At 46.0% G+C, this 26,876-nt stretch overlaps 1 protein-coding gene across 1 annotated transcript; it reads left to right on the forward strand.

Annotated features, from left to right (window-relative positions):
* Positions 1-908: 908 nt before the first annotated feature.
* On the forward strand, positions 909-20,432 carry wdr26a (WD repeat domain 26a). Its single transcript, XM_034228686.1, is given in 15 exon segments — positions 909-1,542; positions 2,504-2,603; positions 3,263-3,319; positions 4,333-4,469; positions 8,839-8,936; positions 12,831-12,856; positions 12,858-12,988; positions 13,304-13,442; positions 13,525-13,665; positions 15,203-15,322; positions 16,395-16,540; positions 16,923-17,001; positions 17,204-17,333; positions 17,740-17,934; positions 18,457-20,432. Coding segments are annotated over 15 exon segments (1,794 nt in total). The 5' UTR covers positions 909-1,270; the 3' UTR covers positions 18,480-20,432.
* The last annotated feature ends 6,444 nt before the right edge of the window (positions 20,433-26,876 follow it).

A 26,876-nucleotide genomic window follows, 5' to 3' on the forward strand; every position in this document is an offset into this window, starting at 1 on the left:
AAAATGTATTCCATTAACATTACAATTGACCTGTTAGACAAATTAAATCATTAACATGGTCTGAGTATCAAAATATACCTCAATATCAAATGCAATGCATAGAGAAATAATCAACAAGATGTTTTTTTATTTAAGTGTATTATGTAAGACAACAGAACAATGTGACCTTAAAAAAGAAGAAACCAAGATATTTATTATCAAAAATGTCTCTGCTCAGTGATTTTGTTTATAGGAAAACCTGCCATTCATTCAGCATATTCAGGCAGCAGTCTGTACACCAACAATTAAACACATGAGCACATACTACAATTTAAAGAAAAAAAAGAAGCAGAAATGAAATCTGAAAAGAAATGCTCTGTTTTAGTTTAATACACACAGTTCAGCTCACACACACTATTTTATGAACATAGGTTCACGTCCTGAATTAAAAAAAGAATGTCACATTGACATTATGGATTACTAGCACCACTACAATGCTACACAACATTTTAAATAGAGAACAATATGTAGGCTACTAGAGCATATTGTCTTTTTTGTGAAAGTTGCAGATTTTATATTTGCTTTGTCAGTCCCTCACATTGTTGTGTAGGCCCATACTTTAGGGTGGAATCTATACGCCTTCTGCCTGAATATTAATAATGGTTTTCACTTTCTTTGGTTCTTAAATTTTTTTTTATTCAGTAGGTGACCCTATGTTCATAACATAGCGTGTTTGAGCTTAACTTTTATTAAACGAAAATTGAGCAATTTATGTTAGCTCTGATTTTACTTTGTGATCTTTTAAACTGTAGTCTGTGCTCATGTGTTCATTGTTTGGTCACCATTTTTAAAGGTAAGCCAAATGAGAGGGACAGCGCCCCTAGCGGCGACGCAGCGCGCGCAAAAAGACGTGGAGGAATTTCCGCTGACGTCACTGCGTATGTCAGGGCTGCAGCTGTCTTAGAGCAACAATAACAAGCTCTGCCACATTAACTTAGCACGGCTTTAACGCTCCCTGACAGCGCCAGATAACACAGAATCTCGTCAAAATGTGGCTCTCGGAATAACTTAGACCTCTGTTTCCTCGTCGTCCGAGTCGAACACCGGGGTTACCGTCTCCGCCACCGCCGCTCCAGACCCGGAGAGTCGGTCGCAGGGGGAGCAGGGCAGGCAGGGCTGCATCTGGGTCAGTGGGCCTGTCGGCGGCAGCACCGGTGTTATCCCCGCGGGCTCACATTGCGCCTGTCATTCGTTTTTATATAGCCTACATACCCGCATAACCCGCGGTAACATGCAGGGGGACGGGGCAGGACAGGACCAAGACTCAGAACTGTCCTGCCGAAACGGTGCGCAGAACGGCGAGTCGTCCTCCACCGGAGAGGCTCACTCCAACGGGCTGGAGTCGGTGACTAACAATGGAAACACTGTCAACAACAACGGAGTGTCAGCACCGCCGGAGTCCAGCAACAGCACGGTGGACACTAGGAAGAAGAAGCGCCTGTCTCAGTGCGAGGAGGACGTCATCAGGCTCATCGGACAGCATCTCCACGACCTGGGGCTCAAGTGAGTGAGAAACAGAACCGAGTCACCCCCCACCCTGCCGAACCATCACACAGTTTGATGCAGCCATAACAATATAAATATAATTAAATACGATGTCAATGATGTGCTCGTAGGTGAATTTGTCTTTTACATAACAAATGCATTCCCATTGTTTTCACTCTACACTGCAGGACTGTGCTCGCAGTGGATGAGACAGGCACAGGATTTACGTTTTCTATGGAGTTCGCTTCCTGTTTGTTCAACACAATAGAACGCCAGGCCCATTAAATAAAGACTGGTCAATATATTCAACACAATAAAAGAATGCTCCTGCATATTAAGAAAACAAAAGATGTTGAGTTTGGATTAAAAGTTATTTGGCTTTGAGTTTGGGTGAGAATCTTAGTCTTTAAATAAGTTTGTACTCCATGTTATTGAATTCTGCACATAGTTAGATTGTGATAAGATGACCTGTTGAAGGATACAGGAAGTCAGAAATAGTATTATTTTCCTGATTATTTAATAAACAAGTTATTTCTTTCTGGTTCAATTCGTAATGTTTCAGCCTGTAGAATCTCTGAACATCTTGAATAAGACCAGTTTTTAATATAAGTTTTTAATACCAGTTTTTAGAGCTCAACTTGACTTCTTAAAATATGTGTTTGTGTCATTCCACCAGGCCTGAACATAAAACAGTGATATTAAACAGATTCTAAATGACACGGAGAGAAGCTGCAATCACAGATTATAATGGTACAAACAACCATTCATTTTCTGTCGGCTAAATGATCAACTCAAAAAGCATGGGAATGGTTCAAACCACATTTTTGTATCTCTTTCATAAGTTTGTGTCTAAATCATGTTATGTATCAGTTGGTCACATGAAAAGACTTCAAGACAAGTATTGAAATTGATGATAAGTGCTGAGAGAGTCATCGTCATGATGCTGATTGGTTCTCCTCCGCTGCGTTCATGTCCCCAGTCAGACGGTGGACCTCCTGATGCAGGAGTCAGGGTGCAGACTGGAGCACCCCTCCGCCACCAAGTTCCGCAACCATGTCATGGAAGGAGAGTGGGACAAGGTGGAGAGACGTTTGTACTGTCCATACTGTTTTGAGTTTTTTATAGCAGTAATCTAAGCACTCAATTTAGACCCAGTAGGAACGATTGTTACAGTGCTTCAAATCTGTTAGTCAGTGACTCTCTAGGTTTAAGAGTTTATTCATTGTGAACAGAGGTGGGAAGTAACTAAGTACATTTACTCAAGTACTGTTCTTATGTACATTTTTAAGATACTTGTTATGCTACTTTGTTCTTCTTCTCCAGTACAATTCAGAGGTAAATTGTGTACTTTTACTCCACTACATGTATGTAATACCTTTAGTTACTTTGCATATTTGGATTGAAATATATTCAAGTGTTGAATCAGACTTTAGTTCCACCTGGAGTGAATTCACAAGCTACCCTGCAGTATACAAAGTCATTCAAACTAGCTGCACCTTTACCAGCTTTGAGAACACTTTCATGATCAATCATTATAGCATATCATCATATATATAATACCAATCTTAGTATATTGTTATGCTTATACTTGATTAACATTTTGAATACTGGACTTTTACTTGTAACAGAGTATTCCTACAATCTGGTATTTCTACAAGATCTGAGTACTTCTCCCACCTCTGACTGTGACACCTGTCCCTCTTCGTGTTCTTTATGCTTACCCCCTTCCTTTATTCAGGCTGAGAGTGACCTGAATGAACTGAAGGCATTGATGCATTCTCCCAGTGCTATAGTGGTGAGTAGCAGTCCTCAGATCAGCTGTCTCTATGCTCCGTCTCATCAACATGTCATGTATGGTGCACAAACACTGCAGCCAGAGGCACGAAGCTCTGACTAAATAATAGAGACCACCAGTTATTAGTGCGTCAGTACTACATTTAAAACAATTTGAATACATGATGATTATAAATGATGATATGTCGTCTGTGAGCAAACATATCAAACATGTCCAGGCAGTGTATATCGTCAGCCCTGGGGAGTACTGGGAACAAAAAGAAATCTTAATACTGGTACATTTAAAAAATTGGGATTACTAGCAGGATTACAATGTTACAATCAATTTGAAAACAATGAGCTGCTGGGCCCCCTTTAAGCCTCTATCCCCTCTAGTTTCTGTGCAGGGTTTAAAGATGTCTACTTGTGTAGTAATTCGATTTATTACATGAACTCATTACAGCTGTTCGTGATCCAGATTGTTGTGTACAATTAGATCATAAGACATTTTAAAATAAGCAATCCTATAAATAATAACAGTAACAAAATACATCTGTAATCAAATACACTTCAAAATATGTTTTGCTGCTTCTTTTCTCAATTTACTGTAGGTTATTTGTATTAGATTGAGGCAGTTGTCATTATAAAAGTTCCCTTTTTTCAGAAAAAAACAAAGGCAGTTTGGTGTCAATCATCTCCAAATATACTAGATACTAGATGAAAATGTTGCCAAATATCATGTTACCAGGAGTAATTTGCATATTTGTATACCTCTAGCAAAAGAAGCATTCAGGTCATTGCTCTTCCAAGTCAGTGCAAAGTGTGTTCCATTACTAATGTAAAGAACAACAGGTTCTGTACTGAGTTCTAATGACAACATCACCAAATACAATGTTTCAATTGACTAGAAAATAAACACTCACTGTAATGGTCTGCTGGTAAAGACACCTTGGTTTTCTAGAACCTTCTGTCTTGGTAAATGTCTTGGCCTCTGCTGATGTCCTCTCTGCTCTGTGTTCTTGTGCTACTGAGCAGCGGATGAAGTTCCTGCTGCTGCAGCAGAAGTACCTGGAGTACCTGGAGGACGGGAAGGTTCTGGAGGCCCTGCAGGTGCTCCGAGCCGAGCTCACTCCTCTCAAGTACAACACGGAGCGGATCCACATCCTGAGCGGGTCAGTCCACACAGGGAGCTCTCACTGAACATCCACGGAGCGGGGTTATCATTTAAGAGTATCCACTACTTACAATGTGTAATGTGGTGCGATGTTAGTTACATGTGTACCCCCTATCACAATTGTCAGCACAGTACACCCAGATATGCAATTCTTGAAACAACTAAGTTGTGCATTTTCCCTTTATTTCTCTAAATAAAAAGTAACAAAATATCCAAACATTTAAATACATTTTATAATTAATCCACGAACTGTGCGTTACAAAGAAACATTTGACTATTAAAACTCATTTAAATGCATGTCTCATGCAGCTTGCTGTATCTACAAATGATTGAAACTGAAGAATATAAATACTTCTAATTAGTTTAGCTAGTTCAACAGGTAGATAAGATTGCTTAATACGATAAGATAAGATAGTACTTTATTGATCCCAATCTGGGAAATGTTTGTGTTCATTAATGGCCTAACTAGAATCATGTGTTTGGCACCGCTCTCTGGTCCCGTCACACTGCAGCTGCTGTGAGATGCGTGGCCGCTGTCAGCAGAAGCCTGAGACCGGACCATTGAGCTCTTTCCCGATTCTCGCTCACTCGTGTTTATGTCCTTATCTATCAAATCTAGCTCGTGATATGACAGCCTTCTTAACAATCTGTCTAAACAAAAGGCATTGCTAAGGCAACCAGGTGAAGCGCCAAGGTTTAGCACAACATTGTACAGCGGTTTCAATGAGGGGTGAACACTACCCCGTTAGCGTTTCGGAAAAACACTGATTGGTTTGCTTGGGGTGAACCCCAAAAAGAGCCTCTTTAAATACAGGCATCCTGCTGGTTTTTGGAAGTAAATGTGAAGAGGGAGTATTTGTAATGAGTTGTAGCACAGGGCCGGCCCAGAAGGATACGCTGACAAGGTGATAAATGTGTGTGAGCAGCTGTGAGTCTGTCTGCAGCTGTGAGTGTGTCTGCAGCTGTGAGTGTGTGAGCAGCTGAGTGTGTCTGCAGCTGTGAGTGTGTCTGCAGCTGAGAGTGTGTCTGCAGCTGTGAGTGTGTGAGCAGCTGAGAGTGTGTGAGCAGCTGAGAGTGTGTCTGCAGCTGTGAGTGTGTGAGCAGCTGTGAGTGTGTCTGCAGCTGTGAGTGTGTGAGCAGCTGAGAGTGTGTCTGCAGCTGTGAGTGTGTCTGCAGCTGAGAGTGTGTCTGCAGCTGTGAATGTGTGAGCAGCTGAGAGTGTGTGAGCAGCTGTGAGTGTGTCTGCAGCTGAGAGTGTGTGAGCAGCTGTGAGTGTGTCTGCAGCTGTGAGTGTGTGTGAGCAGCTGAGAGTGTGTCTGCAGCTGTGAGTGTGTGTGAGCAGCTGTGAGTGTGTCTGCAGCTGTGAGTGTGTGAGCAGCTGAGAGTGTGTCTGCAGCTGTGAGTGTGTCTGCAGCTGTGAGTGTGTGTGAGCAGCTGAGTGTGTCTGCAGCTGTGAGTGTGTGTGAGCAGCTGAGAGTGTCTGCAGCTGTGAGTGTGTGTGAGCAGCTGAGAGTGTGTGAGCAGCTGAGAGTGTGTCTGCAGCTGTGAGTGTGTCTGCAGCTGTGAGTGTGTGAGCAGCTGAGAGTGTGTCTGCAGCTGTGAGTGTGTGAGCAGCTGAGAGTGTGTCTGCAGCTGTGAGTGTGTGTGAGCAGCTGAGAGTGTGTCTGCAGCTGTGAGTGTGTCTGCAGCTGTGAGTGTGTGAGCAGCTGAGAGTGTGTGAGCAGCTGAGAGTGTGTCTGCAGCTGTGAGTGTGTCTGCAGCTGTGAGTGTGTCTGCAGCTGTGAGTGTGTGAGCAGCTGAGAGTGTGTCTGCAGCTGTGAGTGTGTGTGAGCAGCTGAGAGTGTGTCTGCAGCTGTGAGTGTGTCTGCAGCTGTGAGTGTGTGAGCAGCTGAGAGTGTGTCTGCAGCTGTGAGTGTGTCTGCAGCTGTGAGTTTGTCTGCAGCTGAGAGTGTGTCTGCAGCTGTGAGTGTGTCTGCAGCTGCGAGTGTGTGAGCAGCTGAGAGTGTGTCTGCAGCTGTGAGTGTGTGAGCAGCTGAGAGTGTGTCTGCAGCTGTGAGTGTGTGTGAGCAGCTGAGAGTGTGTGAGCAGCTGAGTGTGTCTGCAGCTGTGAGTGTGTGTGAGCAGCTGAGAGTGTGTGAGCAGCTGAGAGTGTGTCTGCAGCTGTGAGTGTGTCTGCAGCTGTGAGTGTGTGAGCAGCTGAGAGTGTGTCTGCAGCTGTGAGTGTGTGAGCAGCTGAGAGTGTGTCTGCAGCTGTGAGTGTGTGTGAGCAGCTGAGAGTGTGTCTGCAGCTGTGAGTGTGTCTGCAGCTGTGAGTGTGTGAGCAGCTGAGAGTGTGTGAGCAGCTGAGAGTGTGTCTGCAGCTGTGAGTGTGTCTGCAGCTGTGAGTGTGTGAGCAGCTGAGAGTTTGTCTGCAGCTGAGAGTGTGTCTGCAGCTGTGAGTGTGTCTGCAGCTGCGAGTGTGTGAGCAGCTGAGAGTGTGTCTGCAGCTGTGAGTGTGTGAGCAGCTGAGAGTGTGTCTGCAGCTGAGAGTGTGTCTGCAGCTGTGAGTGTGTGAGCAGCTGAGAGTGTGTGAGCAGCTGAGAGTTTGTCTGCAGCTGAGAGTGTGTGAGCAGCTGAGAGTGTGTGTGAGCAGCTGAGAGTGTGTCTGCAGCTGAGAGTGTGTCTGCAGCTGTGAGTGTGTGAGCAGCTGAGAGTGTGTCTGCAGCTGTGAGTGTGTCTGCAGCTGTGAGTGTGTGTGAGCAGCTGAGAGTGTGTGAGCAGCTGAGAGTGTGTCTGCAGCTGTGAGTGTGTGAGCAGCTGAGTGTGTGTCTGCAGCTGTGAGTGTGTGAGCAGCTGAGAGTGTGTGAGCAGCTGCGAGTGTTTGAGCAGCTGAGACTGTGTGAGCAGCTGCGAGTGTTTGAGCAGCTGAGTGTGTGTCTGCAGCTGTGAGTGTGTGAGCAGCAGTTGTGAGTGTGTGTGAGCAGCTGAGAGTGTGAAATGAATTTCAGCGCGCCATTTTGAAGGACGTCTCATTTCTCTAAATGCACATCGAGGATCGAGCATCGAGCGTCGAGGAGGCTCTCTGGAGGAGCTATAACCGAGGATACACTGATGGTTCCTCCACGGCTCCTCCGCGGATGCATTTCCGGGAACGGTGGAGGCGTGACGCACGGCCGGACTTATCTCAGCCAATGACAGCTCTGCATGCATCCCCTGGATATTATTTTAGAAACTGCTTTCATCGCGTCGCGATGTTTCCAGAGAGAACAGCTGTGAGGTCCGTGCAGAAAGCAGAGCAGTGTGTATAATATATATCACTCAGTATAACAGGCCTACTCTCTTTATTTGCTTTAGTTTAGTAGATATCTACAAACAAAGAGTCGATATTTTTCTAAGACCATTGCTTCACATAATAAAATACACAACGGCTTATGCTTTAGGAGCTGTAGGTGTGTGTGGTACAGTGTGTAGGTGTGTGTGGTACAGTGTGTAGGTGTGTGCTGTACAGTGTGTAGGTGTGTGTGGTACAGTGTGTAGGTGTGTGTGGTACAGTGCGTAAATGCGGCGGACAGACGGGTCTCAGTTGGTTTGGTGTCCTCTGCTTACTTTTAATAGGCCTACTTGTAAATACAACTTTTGGCCCGTAATTTCAATTCCCCATTTCAGCGACCAGAGAGAGGGGGGGATATATCCAGTCTCTGATTGTGTTACGTTATTATGAGAGTGCTCTCATACTTTAAATTGTATATATTTATATAAATATATTTGTGTGTGTGTGTCCGCATCTGTAGCCTGTTATTGTCTCATTATACCGCACTCTCAATTAATTCAAAGTAAATATGTGGGGGAACAATGTTCAGCTGATCTAACAGAGATACAGCGCTATGACAAAACACTCGACAGCTGATGCAGCTGTTGCCAAGTAATAATGAACGGACGTCTCTTTAAAATGACCGCTCAGAGGAGAGGAGTTCTCATTTCTTTAAACGTCTGCTGCTTCCCCTCCTCTCTCCTCGGTTCCCCTCCTCGGTCCTCCGCTCGCATCTCCTGTGGGCGGGTCTAAGTCTCGAGGAGGGGAACCGAAGAGGGGAGTCGAGGAGGGGAAATTTGAGTATTGAGAAGCCTCTTGTGTCTGCAGCTGAGAGTGTGTGAGCAGTTGTGAGTGTGTGAGCAGCTGCGAGTGTGTCTGCAGCTGCGAGTGTGTGTGAGCAGCTGCGAGTGTGTGTGAGCAGCTGAGAGTGTGTGTGAGCAGCTGTGAGTGTGTCTGCAGCTGAGAGTGTGTCTGCAGCTGTGAGTGTGTCTGCAGCTGAGAGTGTGTGAGCAGCTGAGAGTGTGTGAGCAGCTGAGAGTGTGTCTGCAGCTGAGTAATGTCCTTCTGTGTTCTGCAGGTACCTGATGTGCAGTCATGCAGAGGACCTGCGAGCCAAAGCAGAGTGGGAGGGCAAAGGCACGGCGTCCCGCACCAAGCTGCTGGACAAGCTGCAGAGTGAGTGCACACTTTAAACAGCATTACCAGTGCAGAATAATTATTGTGCATACAGTATGTTTTATAATGTTGCCTCTCCTCTAAAATCCACTGCTTTCTACATCACTTATTATGTACTATTGGCCATTATGATCTTAGTAAAGTATTATTATCTCGATAACATTATCAGTAAATATGATTTTCAAACATCATGTAGCCATTTGTATACTTACATTGTTCTCCTTTAATGGATTCTAACCAAACAGAAGCTTTTCACAGAGCAGTAATTGTTGACATTGACGTTGTCTTGGGTCATATTTACAGCATGGATCACATTACATTACATTACATTGCAATTAGCTGACGCTTTTATCCAAAGCGACTTACAATAAGTGCATTCGACCAGGAAGACACAACCTTGAAGAAAACAGAATCATATAAGTACATCAGGTTTCATAGAGCCAAACATTTCAAGTGATACTCAACTGGCTTTAGATAAGCCAGTCCTTTATTAGTATATAAGTGCTCTGTTAGTAATTATATCGCTCGAAGTGGAGTCGAAAGAGATGAGTTTTCAGTTTGCGCCGGAAGATGTGCAAGCTATCTGCTGTCCTGATGCCAATGGGGAGCTCATTCCACCATTTTGGAGCCAGGATAACAAACCCACGTGTTTTTGCTGATGGGAACTTGGGTCCCCCTCGCAGCGAGGGTGCAGCGAGCCGTTTGGCTGATGCAGAGCGAAGTGCACGCGCTGGGGTGTACAGTTTAACCATGTCCTGGATGTAGGAAGGGCCAGATGCAAGTACCATTGTTTTGAAGTGGATTCTAGCAATTACTGGAAGCCAGTGAAGGGAGCGGAGGAGCGGAGTGGTGTGGGAACATTTAGGAAGGTTGAAGACCAGACGAGCCGCTGCATTCTGGATGAGCTGCAGAGGTCGGATGGCACATGCAGGTAGACCAGCCAGGAGGGAGTTGCAGTAGTCTAGGCGTGAGATAACGAGAGCCTGGACCAGAACCTGCGTTGCTTTCTGGGTCAGCTGGGGACGTATCTCCTGATGTTGTAAAGCGTGTATCTGCAGCAACGGGTTGTAGCAGCTATGTTTGCAATGAAGGACAGGTTGTTATCTAGGGTCACACCCAGATTCCTTGCAGTCTGAGTCGGGGAAACAACTGAGGTGCCGATGTTGATTGTTAGGTCAAGAGTGGGACAATATTTTCCCGGAAGGAAGAGCAGCTCAGTCTTGTCAAGGTTGAGCTTGAGGTGATGAGCAGACATCCACTGAGAGATGTCAGCTAGACAAGCAGAGATGCGTGCGACGACCTGGGTCTCTGAGCGGGGAAAGGACAGAATGAATTGGGTGTCATCAGCGTAGCAGTGGTATGAAAAACCATGCGGGCTAATGACAGATCCGAGCGAGTTTGTGTACAAGGAGAAGAGGAGGGGACCAAGAACAGAGCCCTGAGGGACCCCTGTAGTTAATTGACAAGGGTCGGACTGCGACCCTCTCCAAGTAACCCTGTAGGTGCGGTCTTTGAGGTATGAGGTGAGGAGGGAAAGTGCAGAGCCTGAAACTCCAAGTTTTTGGAGAGTGCGAAGGAGGATCTGATGATTCACCGTGTTGAATGCAGCAGACAGGTCCAACAGGATGATGACAGAGGAGAGGGATGCAGTTTTGGCAGTGTGCAGTTCCTCCGTGACAGCAATGAGAGCAGTTTCTGTGGAGTGACCTGCCTTGAAACCAGACTGGTGCGGATCCAGAAGGTTGTTCTGATGGAGATAACAGGAGAATTGTTTAAAGACAGCGCGTTCAAGTGATTTAGACAGGAATGGGAGGAGAGAGACAGGCCTGTAGTTTATAACATCAGACGGGTTGAGAGTGGGTTTCTTTAGGAGAGGGTTTACTCTTGCCTCCTTGAGACTGTTTGGAAAGTGACCAGAAGTTAGAGAAGTGTTGATGAAATGGGTGAGAAATGGTAGAATATCAGGAGCGATAGTCTGAAGGAGGTTTGAAGGGATAGGGTCCAGAGGACAGGTGGTAGGGCGGGCAGAGGTAATGAGGGTAAGAACCTCACTTGGAGAGAGAGGGGAAAAGGAGGTTAGTGTGTTGGTGGAAGGAAGGTCTGGTGACCCAGCGGTGAGTAAAGGTGAGTCAGAAAAAGAAGAGCGAATATCATCAACCTTTTTTTCAAAGTGGTTAACAAAGTCGCTTGACAGAAGTGAGGAGGGGGGAGGGGCTTTGGGAGGGTCCAAGAGGGTGGAAAAGATTGAAAATATTTTTTGGGGATTGGAATAGGAAGAATGGATCTTATCTTGAAAGAAAGTGCTTTTTGCCTGAGAGATCGAAGCAGAGAAAGAGGAGAGGAGAGCCTGATAGGTTAGGAGGTCGTCACGGTGTTTGGATTTCCACCGTTTCCGCTCTGCTGCCCGAAGGACGGTTCTATTAGCACGCAGTGCGTCATTTAGCCAGGGAGCAGGAGGGGACTGACGAGCCTGCCGAGATGTGAGAGGACAGAGCGAGTCCAGAGAGGATGAGAGAGTAGAGAGGAGAGTTTCTGCAGCAGAGTTTGGAGGCAGGAGTTGGAACGAGTCAGAGGAAGGGAGGGCTGAGAGCACCGATGAGGCAAAGGTAGAGGGAGAGAGGGAACGGACAGGCGGACAGGTGCAGGATGAGAAGAGATTAGTTTGTTATGTTTGGAAAGGGATAAAGAGAATGAAATGAAGAAATGATCGGATGTGTGAAGCGGGTTTACAGAGAGGTTAGAAGTAGCGCAGTTCCTTGAGAATATGAGATCAAGGACATTGCCAGCTTTATGAGTTGGTGGGGATGGAGACAGTGAGAAAGCAAAGGCGGTTAACAGAGATGTTAGTTCATCTATCTTCCCTGTCTGGAGGTTGAAGTCTCCAAGAAGTACAGCGGGAGGGCCAGTTTCAGGGATGAGTGAGAGGAGATGATCTAATTCCTCCAAGAAGTCCCCCAAGGCGCCTGGTGGACGGTAGAGAACAACAATGGTTAATTGTATAGGATGGGTTACTGTGACGGCATGGAATTCAAAGGTGGAAGGAGTAAAGTTAGGTAGCTTGAAGAGGGAAAAGCTCCATTTGGGAGAGAGCAGGAGACCAGTGCCACCTCCTCTGCCAGTGGGTCTGGGTGTATGGGAGAAGGAATATGCTTTGGAGAGAGCTGCTGGGGTGGATGCTGGTAAACACATACTGGTCTGTGTACATCACATACACATACAGTATACATCACATACTGGTAAAACCTCATGGTGGTTGTGGAAAATGTTCAAATATCTGGACAGCTTCGACATTGTAGGCTTAACCATTGATGCTTTCACCAAGTATTTACACAATGATCATTTGATAAATCATCATCAGTAATGTGGGCTTATTGATTTAGTGGGTAAAGGCAAATAATAGAAAAGCTACAGGTCTGGTTAGTTTAGAAAATGACCTAATTGTATTGTATGAAAGCCAGGTAAAGACACACACTTATATCAATCAACAACCTACAGTTGTAGCTGTCATATCATGACTAGTAGCTTAGTCCGTAAGGACTTGGCTTGGGAACTGAAGGGTTGCAGGTTCGAGACCAGATCAGACCAAAACTCAGAGTGTGGGCTGGTAGCTGGGGAGGGGCCAGTTCACCTCCTGGGCACCTCTGAGGAGGGCTTCACTTCACACACCTCTCCACCAACGCATGTGTATAGGTCCTGTGTATTTTGGTCCATTTTTAAAATGTTATGTAATTTAACCAACACCAGGGTTAAACAATGTATTGGAATAATGGAAGTATCTCTTTTTCTGAGTCATATCTCAAAATAAAATGTCGATCAATCACCCAGCCATAATTGATGTGTGTTGATGTGTGTCCAATCTTTGATATGTTTTACTGTTTGTGTGTTTGTGTGCAGCATACCTGCCCCCCTCAGTGATGCTTCCCCCCCCGGCGCCTGCAGACCCTCCTGAAGCAGGCGGTGGAGCTGCAGAGGGAGCGCTGCCTGTACCACAACACCAAGCTGGACAGTGGGCTGGACTCTGTGTCCCTGCTGCTGGACCACGCCTGCAGCCGGTACCCGCTCACTCTGCTGGGAACACACTCATATTTACACATCAAACCAGTTCTGAAGCTTGATTGACGTTGACTATTCTGGGATAATTGGTTTCCTTTCTGTGTGGAAACAATATTAAGTCCACTGAACGTTCTCGATAACCATCTTCATATTCAAAGTTCCAATCATGTTTTATTGCCCTTGAGAATAGAATTGATCAAGTCTGCAATCATTGAAAATGGGCAATTATTGGTAAACCCTTGTATCTGACCATAAACACTAACGTTATGTCTTATAACAATATTGGTACTGTGTGTCCTTATCGCTCTCTTTAGGAAGCAGTTCCCCTGCTACACTCAGCAGATCCTCACTGAACACTGCAATGAAGTCTGGTTCTGCAAGTTCTCCAACAACGGCACAAAACTGGCAACTGGGTCCAAAGACACGACGGTCATATTGTGGCACGTGGACACGGTAATCAAAAGTTACCTATGATCAATGTCACCTCAGAGCAGGGGGAATGTGATTTTTGACTGGTATAACTGTTGGTCAACAGGAAACCCAGCAGCTGAAGTTGATGAAGACTCTGGAGGGTCACGCTTACGGGGTCTCGTACCTGGCGTGGAGCCCTGACGATACGTATCTGATCGCCTGTGGACCTGATGACTGCTCTGAGCTGTGGCTGTGGAACGTTCAGGTACAGCCTCTCTCTGTCAGCTGTCTAGATTGTGTGCAGGGATTGGACGGTTACTTAAAACATTTATTCCATTACCTTATCTAGTTAGTAATGAGTAACCTTATCTAATTTTTACAAAATTAAAGTAATGTAACCTAATTATGTTCCGTTAGACCTTAGAACATTTGAAACCAAGATATTTACAATCGAAAATTATTTTTTTGTATTTGAGTTTTTACTAACATTGTAATCCTGCTGGTAATCCCCAATTTGTACAAATATGCCATTCATCTGATTACTGTACATGTTTGTTCAATTAACTGCAAGGCAATACAGTTAATTTGTATCCTGATAACGTAATCCTATTACATGTAACCCGTTACTCCCTAAGCCTTGCTTTGGTTCCAATTTGTTGCACAGAATCAGGAAATATTTTTCAGTGTAGTTGCACTAAGAAGGATTAACTTCACTACTTGCATAAGCACAAGGAATACCGATTAGTGGTCAGATATGTATGAGAGTTTTGTATTAATACATACTTGTAAAATGTGAGCCTTTCCTTTAAATTCTACTTTTGAATGAATAAGGCACCTGGACCCTGTAAATGCAGTAGGGTGGTCCTTGGTGACATATACATTTTCGAATAGATTTTTGTTAAGCTCCAACCACTGGAAGTTGTTATGATAGTCAAGATTGCTCTCCTGGTGAATTTTATTAAAATTCCAACAACATTTACCCCTCCCACTGTAGAGGAAACTTCTGTGTAGCTATGCAGTGGGAGTCACCGACTCAGGAAGGAGACACGGTAGGAGCAGTAGCTTTGATGTCAAACACATGATGGTTTATTTGGAGTTACGGCCGGAGGATTCACATCACAAGTCCAAGAGTCAGAGGTTCTGACTTCACGGTAGAGTTGCCACGTCAATTCTGGAGAGCCTCTCTCTTGCCAGCCCATCTAACTGGTTTCGCAGAGAGTAAACAACATATTTGAGAAGATAGCCTAAACAGTGTGGGAACACTGAGTTACTTGCGTCGGACACTTATGACCTCGAAGATTTCACCTTGGAGTCCACAAATACAGAGAAGGAAGTGTCCCAGTGTACCCACAACACAGACCATCTGTGACCCAGTATTGACCGGTCACAGAATGGGAACAATAACATTATTGGCTGAAACAGCCTGTGTCCTTAAAGGAGGTAAACAGACATCAAGGTTTGTCCTGTATGTCACATCTTGGCGTCTATGACAATTATTTCCATAACACCCACATCAACCTTGAAGTCCTTCAAATTGAAAGTCGGAAAGTCTAAGCTCCAACCCAATTCACCAGGAGAGTTTTCTTGACTAATAGAAGGAATTCTGGGGGTTGGAGCTTAGACTTTCCGACTTTCAATTTTAACAACCACCCTAAGGTACAGTATACTGCATTCTCATTGCATTCAACCCAAACCCATGGCAACCTGCAGTGAGAAAAGGGGGAACAGTTTCACCCGATGAGAGATGTGCTCTGAGTGTGTTGTCTGATTCATGTTTCTCTTTCCTGGCTTCTGTGTTGTAGACGGGGGAGTTACGCACCAAGATGAGTCAGTCTCATGAGGACAGCCTGACCAGTGTGGCCTGGAACCCCGACGGTAAACGCTTCGTCACCGGGGGCCAGAGGGGCCAGTTTTACCAGTGTGTGAGTATCTCTCACAACTTGGTACTATGCATACACTGCAATTACATCACACACAATATCTTATAAAGGTGTGTAAAGCACAGAAGCTTAATACAGATGTTTTCATTGCCTACATGCTGCTTGAATGTGTATATGTATTTTAAATGACATTCTGATACACACTGTAGTTGAGAAGTGAGCCATGTCATGGGAAATGTGTAATTTCTGGCTTACAAGATGGACGACGAGTCATAATGTATTGAAAGAGCAGTGTTGTGCGTTTTACAGGTACACAAAGATCTTCCAGACTTCAAAGTGTCTGTAGAAGTTTTCCAGACTGTGTGTGTTTCAAGTGTTGTTATTCTACAATGGCGACAACACGTTTTGCCTAGACCCCGCCCTAAACTAATTCTATTGGTTTCCCCTAAGTATAGATCATACTGAGAACACACGGGAGGCACAAGGACACATGAATCACTACACATGAATTTCAATATAGTGTGTAGCAAATTGTTAATGTAGTGATTTCGAAATATTTTTTATTAAACTGGACTGTCAATAGGGAAAAGTAGGGACACTTTCGTTAGTCAGGATTTCAATTGTATTGACAGCTATTTGACTAAATGGTGAGAGCTAGCTAACTAGTATATAGCTAATAAGGTTAATCGTTTAACTTTTGGCTGTTGTGTAGTGTTATGTGACAAGTTAACTAGTTTCTAAACAAGCTAATGCTATGCTAACTATTACATATTACATTACATGTCATTTTTTATTTTTTTTGTTAGACGCTTTTATCCAAAGCGACTTTCATACATTCAGTACTGTGGACAATCCCTACAGGAGCAATTTGGGGTGAAGTGTCTTGCCCAGGGACACAACGACATGCTGGACATATATTACAAACCATAATCAGTGGAGGCCATGTGGCAAAAAGCAGGAAGTTGTAAATGTTATGGTTCCTGCTGTTGCACAATGTCTTAATGTTTTTAAGAACTGATACATTTAATGAAAATATTGACCTTAGGTAAAATATGAAATGATGTGTGATGTACCTATGTTTAAAAAAATGCATATTGTCTGCTCCTGACTGCAGGACTTGGATGGGAACCTGTTGGACTCCTGGGAAGGGGTCCGGGTTCAGTGCCTGTGGTGTCTGAATGACGGCCGGACCATGCTCGCATCCGACACACACCAACGCATTCGTGGATACAACTTTGAGGACCTGACGGACAGGAACATGTGAGTCCCCAGCAGCCCGCTCTGTGGAGAATCAACAGCCTCCTCTTTCTCTTTCTCCATGTCTTTTCTGTGGATATTATATATATATATATGTACATGTACAAATATGTACATATATATGCATATATATATGTACATGTACAAATATGTACATATATATGCATATATATATGTACATTTACAAATATGTACATATATATGTATATATATGTACATGTACAAATATGTACATGACAAATATACACATATATATATATATACAGTATATGAACCTACTAATGCATGCATTTTTAGTGACAAATCTATTTGTTCTGCTGTGTTGAAGCAGTCGTCCTGTGCAATACTCTGTCTGTAGTGATGTGTGTGTGTTCTGTGGTTGCAGAGTGCAGGAGGACCACCCCATAATGTCCTTCACTGTTTCCAAAAACGGACGGTTAGCTCTGCTCAATGTCGCAACTCAGGTGAGCTACCTAACCATATTAGAATACATTTAAATAGGAGATTTTGTATAAATCAACTTGAATCATAACACATGTTCCAGTGACTTAGACTCTCAATAAAACCCATAATAATGCTACAGTAGGAGCACCACAATATGCCTAACTTTCATTTGAACTTCAGCTGGTTAGATTTAGGTTTTGAAATGTGTCTTTGTGTTTATAGGGAGTGCACCTATGGGACCTGCAGGACCGGGTGCTGGTGAGGAAGTACCAAGGCGTGACCCAGGGCTTCTACACCATCCACTCCGGCTTCGGAGGGCACAATGAAGACTTCATCGCTAGTGGCAGCGAAGGCAAGACAGAATCATGTTTCAGGGTCTTTGCATGAAAAGCTGTTTTTCTGTCAGTGGCCCACCCTGAAGCTAGAGCTGTTGTTGCTGCTAGCTTCAGGGCTAACAGACCCCCTTCACTTTGGTGTTGGTTGGGCTATGCTCAATAAAGTCAATGGGCACAAATTGACACTGAAATGTTCAAGTTAAAAATAAAGTTTAAAAGTAAAAAAAATGTTGTGGAATTACTGAATTAGAAATTCCCAAGTATTAAACATACAGCCAAACATTCATCTCATCACTATGGTGAAGCAATGTTCATCCTGAGCAGTACTCCACATGAAAACGTATTTTCATGTACATAATTGCTAGTGATGATTTAAGTGAGTGAAACTCCAATCAGCTGACAGCCTGTCCTGCCCCTCCTCAGATCACAAAGTTTACATCTGGCACCGGCGCAGCGAGCTGCCCATCGCTGAGCTGACGGGGCACACCCGCACCGTCAACTGTGTGAGCTGGAACCCTGTCCTGCCCGGGCTGCTGGCCAGCGCCTCTGACGATGGGACCGTCCGCATCTGGGGCCCCGCCCCCTTCCTGGATGTCCAGGAGGCAGACGGCCTCAATGGTAAGAACACGAAAACTAGTGTGTGTACTTATTATGAATGATGGTGGTGGTGGTGGTGGTGATGATGATGATGATGATGATGATGATGATGATGATGATGATGGTGGTGGTGGTGGTGGTGGTGGTGGTGGTGGTGGTGGTGGTGGTGATGATGATGATGATGATGATGATGGTGGTGGTGGTGGTGGTGATGATGATGATGATGATGATGATGATGATGATGGTGGTGGTGATTATGTGGTGATGATGGTGGTGGTGATGATGATGATGATGATGGTGGTGGTCATGATGATGATGATGATGATGATGATGATAGTGGTGGTGGTGATTATGTGGTGATGATGGTGGTGGTGATGATGATGATGATGATGGTGGTGGTCATGATGATGATGATGATGATGATAGTGGTGGTGGTGATGATGATGGTGGTGGTGATGATGATGATGATGATGGTGGTAGTCATGATGATGATGGTGGTGATGATGATGATGATGACGCCTCCTCTGTCTCCCGCTCCGTCAGATTGTAGCAGCATGGACAGCTGATGGTGTGCGCTGAGCCTGAGGAGCATTGAGACTCTGAACTCTTTGAACTGATGAAGCAGGAAGTGCTCCCGTCGTCAGGCAGCAGCTTCCTGGAGACGGCCCGCGGTGCTGCATGTCAGGATGTCACCACACAGAGATGTCAGAGCAGGCACATCATCCAGAGCAGAGCCGGACACATGAAGCTCTGACCATCATCACCACCACCTCCTCCTCCTCCTCCTCCTCCTCCTCCTCCTCCTCCTCCTCCTCCTCCTCCTCCTCCTCCTCCTCCTCCTCCTCCTCCTCCTCCTCCTCCTCCTCCTCCTCCTCCTCCTCCTCCTCCTCCTCCTCCTCCTCCTCCTCCTCCTCCCTCTCCACCACCCAGGACCACCAACCTTCTCTTATTTATTATCAACTACATTATTTATTCATGAGTAGTTTACTGACTTGTGCTAGGCTGTGACATAGCGGCGCCTTGTGGACGGTGTGTTCTAGGTTTGTTTTCTATGAGCTGCTCACACCAAGCAGCAGAACCCCTTTCCCTCCTCACCTGCAGAACCTATTTAGAGATTTGAACCATCCAAACATTTGATGGATGCACCCACTTGAAGAGAATCTTAATATCCTTGTCTTTTCTTTCATTCATACGTCCTGCTTCATCTCTTCAATCCGCTGTGTCGATGCCTTCTGAGAGTAAGCAGCAGCTAATGTGTGGAAACCTGTAGAGTTCAAGGGACCTTCTGTCAACACAGAGGATCTCTGTAGTTTCCCTCATGCCATCAGTGGATTTGTATCTTTATTTTTCCCTTCAGTATTTACTCTTTGATTCATCTTTTCCTGCTTACAAACAGCATATGAATTTCACTTGGTTTGGTTTAGTTACATGTTCTGAGTTTAATGGCGTTTGTTTGGATTTACTACAAATGGAGATATAATGTTTAAAGAGACACTCTGATGTATTGCTTTACCTTCAACATCACGGCTCAGTGTGAAGTGTTTTAGAGATGAGGCTGGTGTTATATTTTATATTGTTAAAAAATCTAATGCAGAAACCATCAATGTGTGTGTTCAAGGTGATGAAGAATATGTTACCCAGTGCAACTGTGATACAGAAGGAATAATACATATCAGGCGTTGATACACACACAAAACTTCCTAGAAGATACCGTTATTATTTTTGGTCTCTGCATTAGATTGAATTATGCTACAAATAAATACAAAATTGCCAGCCTTCTCCTTTTATTTGAACACACCCCAGTGAGCTGACACACACAGTAACACTGATGGATCTGTAACAAAACACGTTTGTACACAATTGTAAAATATGAAGTGTAAAAGAGCAATTTTGCCTACTATGATATTCTATGATGTGCTGTATATTTATTTGTTATGGCATGTATTATGCGGCTGTGTAGAGTGGCAGGATGTCGGGTGTGTTCAGGGTTCCCATGCCGTTTTCTTTTACTGTCAAATTCAGAAAGCTTTCAGAGCTTCGCACCAAATGTTCCTGACTGAAATTCACAAACTGTGGAGCCAAACATACATTTTGGATATTTAAAATGGATCATTTCGTGACATATTTTCCAAACCGCTTCAACAGAATATTATTTTTTAAGGCTTTGAAGTGGATAAGTGCAGGAGCGTGGGAACCCTGTTCATCATCAGCAGCGCCTCCATCACAGAACACACACGCTAGTGGAACACAACAATAGATGTCTGACTCACACAAACTTGATCTACTCACAGACGTGGTGTTCTAGTGACTTTCTTTGTTTAATCGGAGTATTTCTGGCTTCTCGCTGTAAGAAGCCACAGTAGGAACTTAGTTTGCTTGCAGGCAGTTTCTGCCAGAAAACCATTTTACGTTTTAAATGTGTTACTACAAAAAAAGTGATTGTACTGTTCTGTATTGTATGTAGAAGAAGTGTTATGTATGCATATTTTAAATAAAGAATTCAGGGTTTTAAAATGTAATTTACCTTTCTTTCCTTGATTTATACTTGGTTTCTGCGTTCAAGGACGTTTCTTTGTTTCAGCCACTGAAAGCTTTGTTTTTAAAGTTGACTTTTGCCAATGAAACAGACCCTATTATGCATTTTGGGGCTGTCCCTTTTTTGTGGTGTGTTGTGTTTTTGTGCATGTAAATGGTCTGCAAAAGCTAAAATCCCTGTGTTCCCTCCAGAGGGAGTTTCTCTCCCACACTCCCCCACCTGCCTGAAATGCCTCCCTTGGACTTCTTTTACTTCTGTAACATAGTGACATCACTATTTAACACTCGCGCTTCTATAGAGTGGTGCAGGGATGACGTATTTACCCGGAAGTAAACTGTGCATGGGTTCCCTCGACAAAAAAGCAATGGGGTTTCTCCATAGGATTTTGGAAAATACCTCGAAATAAGGTCTGTGGAAAACGAACCTGTTTGATACACGTTTTGTTCAGCCGGATAATATCCACGTCTACCCTACTTTTATAATTTTCTAATCATAAATCTAATCGTCAGAAGCAAAATGCTAACGTTATGCTATAAAGCAGGGGTCGGCAACCTTTTTGATATGAAGTTCCATTAAAAAAATTAAATCTGATTAGTGTGCCGACGTCCGAGCCCGGTCGTCAACGGCCCGCTGGTAGGGTGACCAGATGTCCCGCTTTGCGCGGGACTGCACAGCATTTTCACGACTTTTGGTCATAGGCGGATTTTGCGGGGGATCAGGGGGTGCATTGCCCCCCCTAGTTGCTGAAATATGTTACAGCATTACTACGTCGAAAACTGTTCCAATACAAATATTTCGTATATCAATATTTTAATAAGGTAGGACACTGGTTAATAATATTGTAGCGTGTTCAAGTAACCAAGGGATATAGTAGTTGTCAAATAAGTATAAGATGTGCACAGTTATGATAAGTTGTACAGTTATGTAATGCACTGTTGTTGGGGGGAGAGACCGCCCCTTCCATATGAGTGTGTGTGTACGGCGGGCATGGAAAAGTCATACTCAGTGCGGTGAGCGCTGGCTTTATTGCTACTGTATCCGTAGCACCCCATGCAATAGTTGGGACTGTGTACTGACGTCAGTAAAAAAGGTTTGCCCCCCCAAGCGCAAATGTCAAACTCCGCCTATGTTTTTGGTGCGTCCCGCCGCAAATTGAGACCATGTCCCGCATATTTAATTTTGATAGGCTAAAATTCTTTTCTTAAAATCAGATTTATCCAATGGCTGTTGAGAAAGCAGGGAAGGCTATCATCACGGGGGTGTGTTTGCTGGCAATCAAACTGTAACACACGGCGGGTGCTGGTCAAGTGTTAACCAATGAGAGTAACTCACTCACACACACCCCCGCCCCCGCCCCCCCCCCAATGGAAAATGGAGGAAACTGAAACTACAGCTAAGAAGAAAATAAGAAGCACATACAACAAAGACTGGGAAGACACTTACCCGTGGGTGAAGCCAGTGCAGGGCGACACTCAGAGGGAGTTTTTTGCAATCTTTGCAATAGTAATTTTTCAATTTCACATGGCGGTGAATACGACGTCAAAAGACACCGAGAATGCGATTCTCACAAGAAACGTGTCGCTCAAAAAGAGACATCCCACTCTATGGAGACATTGCTACTCAAACCACCCTACCCACTGGCGACCGGCTCGGTTCGTTGACGACTGGACGTACTGTGATTCTCTAGAACACACAGTTGGCCAGTCCGCCCCTGTGTAGCATATTATTTTCAATGACAGATGAGCAGATCGCCACTGGGCTTTCAACTAAAGACACAGCCACGCAAAAACTGTGGCATGTACAGCTCCTTATAGGCTACTGCAATGAGTGAAGTGCGCTATACCCCTGATCGTTTCACCATGGAGGAAAGCAGCAGAAAGTCGACTGGAGTTAAAGACAGCGGGGCATAGAAGTTATCCTGCGCTGCGTTGCGTGGCTTCCTTCTACAGGGGGAGACGCGCTCTGCCGGCGGTCTCGTTCCGAAAAATATAATTTAAATATTTGTGCACACTTATTCCTAGTGTGCCACTGGTTACAGTCCTGGTTACAGTCCCCGACCCCTGCTATAAAGGAACTACAGCCGCGCAGCAGGGCCGCACGACTTCAACGTCACGCCAACTTAAGATCGATATTCAAAAATACAGATTCAAAATTGTACAAGTTGAAGCGTTTGTTTTAACAGTTTGCAAGAGCGCAGGTACTTGCTTTCAAGCAGAACAGGGGCAAACAAACTTAGCGGGCGTGTTTACGTGTTCGGCGTAATGACGTAGAACGTCCTCGACAACTTCTGTAGTCCTATTCAGCCACTTGCTAACAACCATCGTTTTCAGACACGAAAACTCTTCAAAAATCCCCAGTGGGGTCACTGCTAATGTATTTAATGTTGTGGAACAAAACATGATCCGTCTCTTAAATGGGTGTCAACCACATACCTTATTTCCAGCTATTTTCCAAAATCCTATAGCGAAATCCCATTGACTCTGAGACGAGGGAACCGGTAGTGGTAAAATGCTAACTCACTTCCGGGTTATATCTCACACAGGCTCCACCCTCTACTGGACTCTATGGGTACTACTCACAACCATGCTATGCGAGCATTCACCTCGCGCAATACCCCTGCTATACGTAGTTGTATAAACGTAGCCGGCCAATCGGGGCGAGCCTACCTGAATGCGCGTGCAGGCCCACAGTATATGGCGGCTACGCCTCCTGACTGTCATCCTTTTCTCTTCAGCGAGCAGGACAACACCTGACAGAGGAAAGTAAAACGTTTGAAAGAAGAAGAAATAAGTTATCATACCTGTCCTTCGTGCCCTGGCTTAATAGCGGGCGCTGATCCCCACCACCTCTGCTTTGAGTGTTTGGGGGACCAGGATATGGCCGAGGTGGTGCCATTCACGTTCGCCTTTCACGTTCGCCATTCAAGTGGGGCGGATGACTCCGTTTGCCGGGGAGGAGGTAGACGAGGACTTCTCGTTGTCAGGCACTTCCGGGTCCGGCGTCCATGGAAGTCCACTGCCCAGGTCTGTCCGCCCCCTGGTGATGACCATGGCGGCGGAGCGTGGCAGCCCATCTGCTCCCACAGGCAGCAGGCTGGGCAGAGAACCTCTGACCTCCGCAGAAAATCTGCCCTTTTAATGTTGGTTCCCCATAAGCCAATCTTCCTTTCGGTTTGGCGGAGGAGGGCCACCAGGGAGTGCTACAGCTTCTTAGCTGCGACTCCGCAGGTGCTTGCAGGTCCCCTAAACACAGTTTTATGGGGAATGGAAGCTCAGCTGTGTACTGACAGAATGGATGGACAGGACCCTGAAACTGGGGTACTCACTCCAGTTTTGCGGCATCCCTCCTCCATTCAGGGGCATAAGAGAGGCAAATCTATCATCCCAGGAGGAGACAGGTTTCCTTTCAACAGAGATTCAGGCCCTGTTGCAAAAACAGGCTGTGTCTGTTGTGCACTCTCATGACAGAGAAAAGGGGCTTTACTCCATGTACTTCCTGGTTTCCAAGAAGACAGGAGAGTTCAGACCCATTCCGGATCTTCGCAGCCTGAATCAGCACATTGCCTGCAAAAAGTCTCATATGTAAAACAATTACTGGAACTAGTGCAGCCGGGCGATTGGTTCACAGCCATCGACCTGAAGGACGTTTACTTTCATGTCAAAATTGCTCAAAATCACCGAAAGTAGTTTGCGTTTTGCCTTCCAGGGGGTAGCCTACGAGTACAAAAGACTACCGTTAGGCTACTCCCTATCCCCACGCACGTTCAGCAAATGTGTGGCCACAGCGCTTCAGCCGCTTCGTGACCATGGCATGAGGGTTTTCTTTTACGACCTCATAGTCATGGCCAGGTCCAGGGAAGGGGCAAACACAGCCCAATTGATGCAAGTGGGGTTTGCGGTCAATTGGAGGAAGAGCAGTCCCATACCTCACCAGCAGGTGGAGTATCTGGGAATTCTGCTCGATGCAGGCAGAATATGTGCCACCCTGTCAGAGAGCAGACAGGCATCCCTGCTTCAGGCAGTTTGCAGACCGTGACAGGGGGCAACGTGACAGCTTTGACCATCATGCAGACTCTGGGTCTCATGATGGCTGCTCACCTTGTGGTACCGCTGGGGTTACTGCATATGCGTCGCCTGCAGAGGTGGTTTGCCGGCCTTCGTTTAGATCCCAAGAGGCACAAACGACGTCTGGTGACCATCCCCCCCCCCCCCCCCCCCCCCCCCCCCCCCCCTCAGTGGAGGGCAACCTCCGATACTGGGGGTTCCCAGAGCATCTGCGGAGGGGAACTCCACTGGGGCAGGTGACCTTCTACATCACGGTGTTCACAGATGCATCCGTGACAGGATGGGGGGGGACCTGCCTAAAGAGAGCTATAGGTGGTGGCTGGCCTCTGACAGAAACTACCCACTCTGGGCCAACCTCTCCAGGATTGGCTCCTGAGAGGGACAGGCCGAGAAGGGGTGGACTGTCTGAGAATGTTATTCAGACTATCCAGGCAGCAAGAGCAGGATCCATCACAGCCTGTTACAGGACGAAGTGGTCGGGATTCCAGCGGTGGTGGGAAGAAAGGAGTCTAGAGCCTCTATCATTTACGGTGGGCTCTATTCTGTCCTATTTACAGATACTGGTGGACAGGGGGCTTGCTCATTCCACAATTAAGGTGTATGCAGCAGCCACCTCGTCCTGCAATGAGGGATTTGGCGGCAGGTCAGCCTTTAGTCAACTGCTTATGGCACGTTTTTTGGTCAGGAGACAGCACCCAGTGGTGCATGTCTCCACCCCGCAATGGGATCTGCCGTTGGTGCTCGAGGCTCTGGTCACAGAACCATGAGCCTCTGGAGCTCTCCTCCCTGAAGGCACTATCATTGAAAACAGCTTTGCTGCTTGCCTTGACTTCGGCCAAGAGAGTGTGCGAGCTGACCACTCTGTCGGTGCACCCGGGTTGCCTTTTGATTCGGGGTGACCGTAGCGGGGAGACACTCAGACCGAACCCCTCCTTTGTTCCCAAGAACCTAAGGAGTTCGTTCAGGTCGAGGGCTATACAGTTGAACGGCTTTAGTCTTCCACCCCATATTGGGGACAGGGAGTCTAAATTGCACCTCCTCTGCCCGGTGCGTGCGCTGGCATGTTATGTAGGGTGCACGGCTTCCATTAGGCGCACTGAACAGCTGTTTGTGTGCTTTGGGGATGGTGTGGCCGGTAAAGCTCTGTCCAAGAAACGCCTGACAGGATGGCTGTGCGAGTGCATTTCACATGTCTATGGACAGGCGGGGAGAACCTTCCCCACTGGGGTCCATACACACTCTACACATGGTATGGCTGTATCAACAGCCTTGTTCTGCGGCGTGAGTGTGGAGGACATACATATATGTACGGCGGCATCTTGGTCTACGCCAGGCCCCTTCATAAGGTATTATCTCTTGGACATGTCTGGCTCCTTTTCACCGTCTGTGCTTGCTGGGGCAACACAGGACTGGTGAGAGGGGGGGGGGGGGGGGGGGGCCTGTGGGTCAGTAGGTATCTGACCCCCCCCATAACATAATGCACTTATGTTTTCCCATGCTCCTTAGGGACCCGGGAAACATGGTGCGCAGTAAGCCCCATACAGGCCCCATAAAGGGTCCATGCACACTCTGCACGAGGTAAGCGTGTGAGTGTGGGGGACATAGTGCACTTGCGTTCTTCCCGTGCTCCTTAGGGACCTGGGGGAACGTAGTGCGCAGTGTTAGTCACTTGCGCTGGCACCTGCAGGGTGGAGCTATGGGCTTGTTCAGACCAATTAGGCTTTACCCAGCCAAGTAAGCTGCGGCCCCGACTTCTCCACGGTCACAACCGGATGAGAGGAAGTTGGGGTGCGGTGGCTGTTAACCAAAGGCCGGTCAGGGGCAGTGTGATGGGTCGATGTTGTTGGACGACAGGGCGTTTATCCATCAGGGCTCCACCCACTGTACCCATAGAGTCCAGTAGAGGGCGGAGCCTGTGTGAGATATAACGGGGGGTTACGTATTGTAACCCTAGTTATATAAGCACAGGCGGAGTCCTCTACCTAGGGGCCCTGTCTTTCCTATGCCGCTCGCTGAAGAGGGTGTAGGATGACAGTCAGGAGGCGTAGCCGCCTTATATACTGTGGGCCTGCGCACGCATTCAGGTAGGCTCGCCCCGATTGGCCGGCTACGTTTATGCAACTCAGTAGGTGAATGCTCGCATAGCATGGTTGAGAGTAGTACCCATTGAGTCCAGTAGAGGGCTCCGCCTGTGCTTATATAACTTGGGTTACAATACGTAACCCCCCGTTTTAGGACTCGTCACTGCACCACTCTATTGGCCAGTGCTCCAACACATTATACGTGATAGGCTAAGGGGCGGGACATCACTAACTGGTTGACCAATCACAACAGAGCCGACCAGCTAACCAATCAGAGCAGAC

The sequence above is a fragment of the Gymnodraco acuticeps genome, unplaced genomic scaffold (assembly GCF_902827175.1).
Source record: "Gymnodraco acuticeps unplaced genomic scaffold, fGymAcu1.1, whole genome shotgun sequence".
Taxonomy (NCBI): Eukaryota; Metazoa; Chordata; class Actinopteri; order Perciformes; family Bathydraconidae; genus Gymnodraco; species Gymnodraco acuticeps.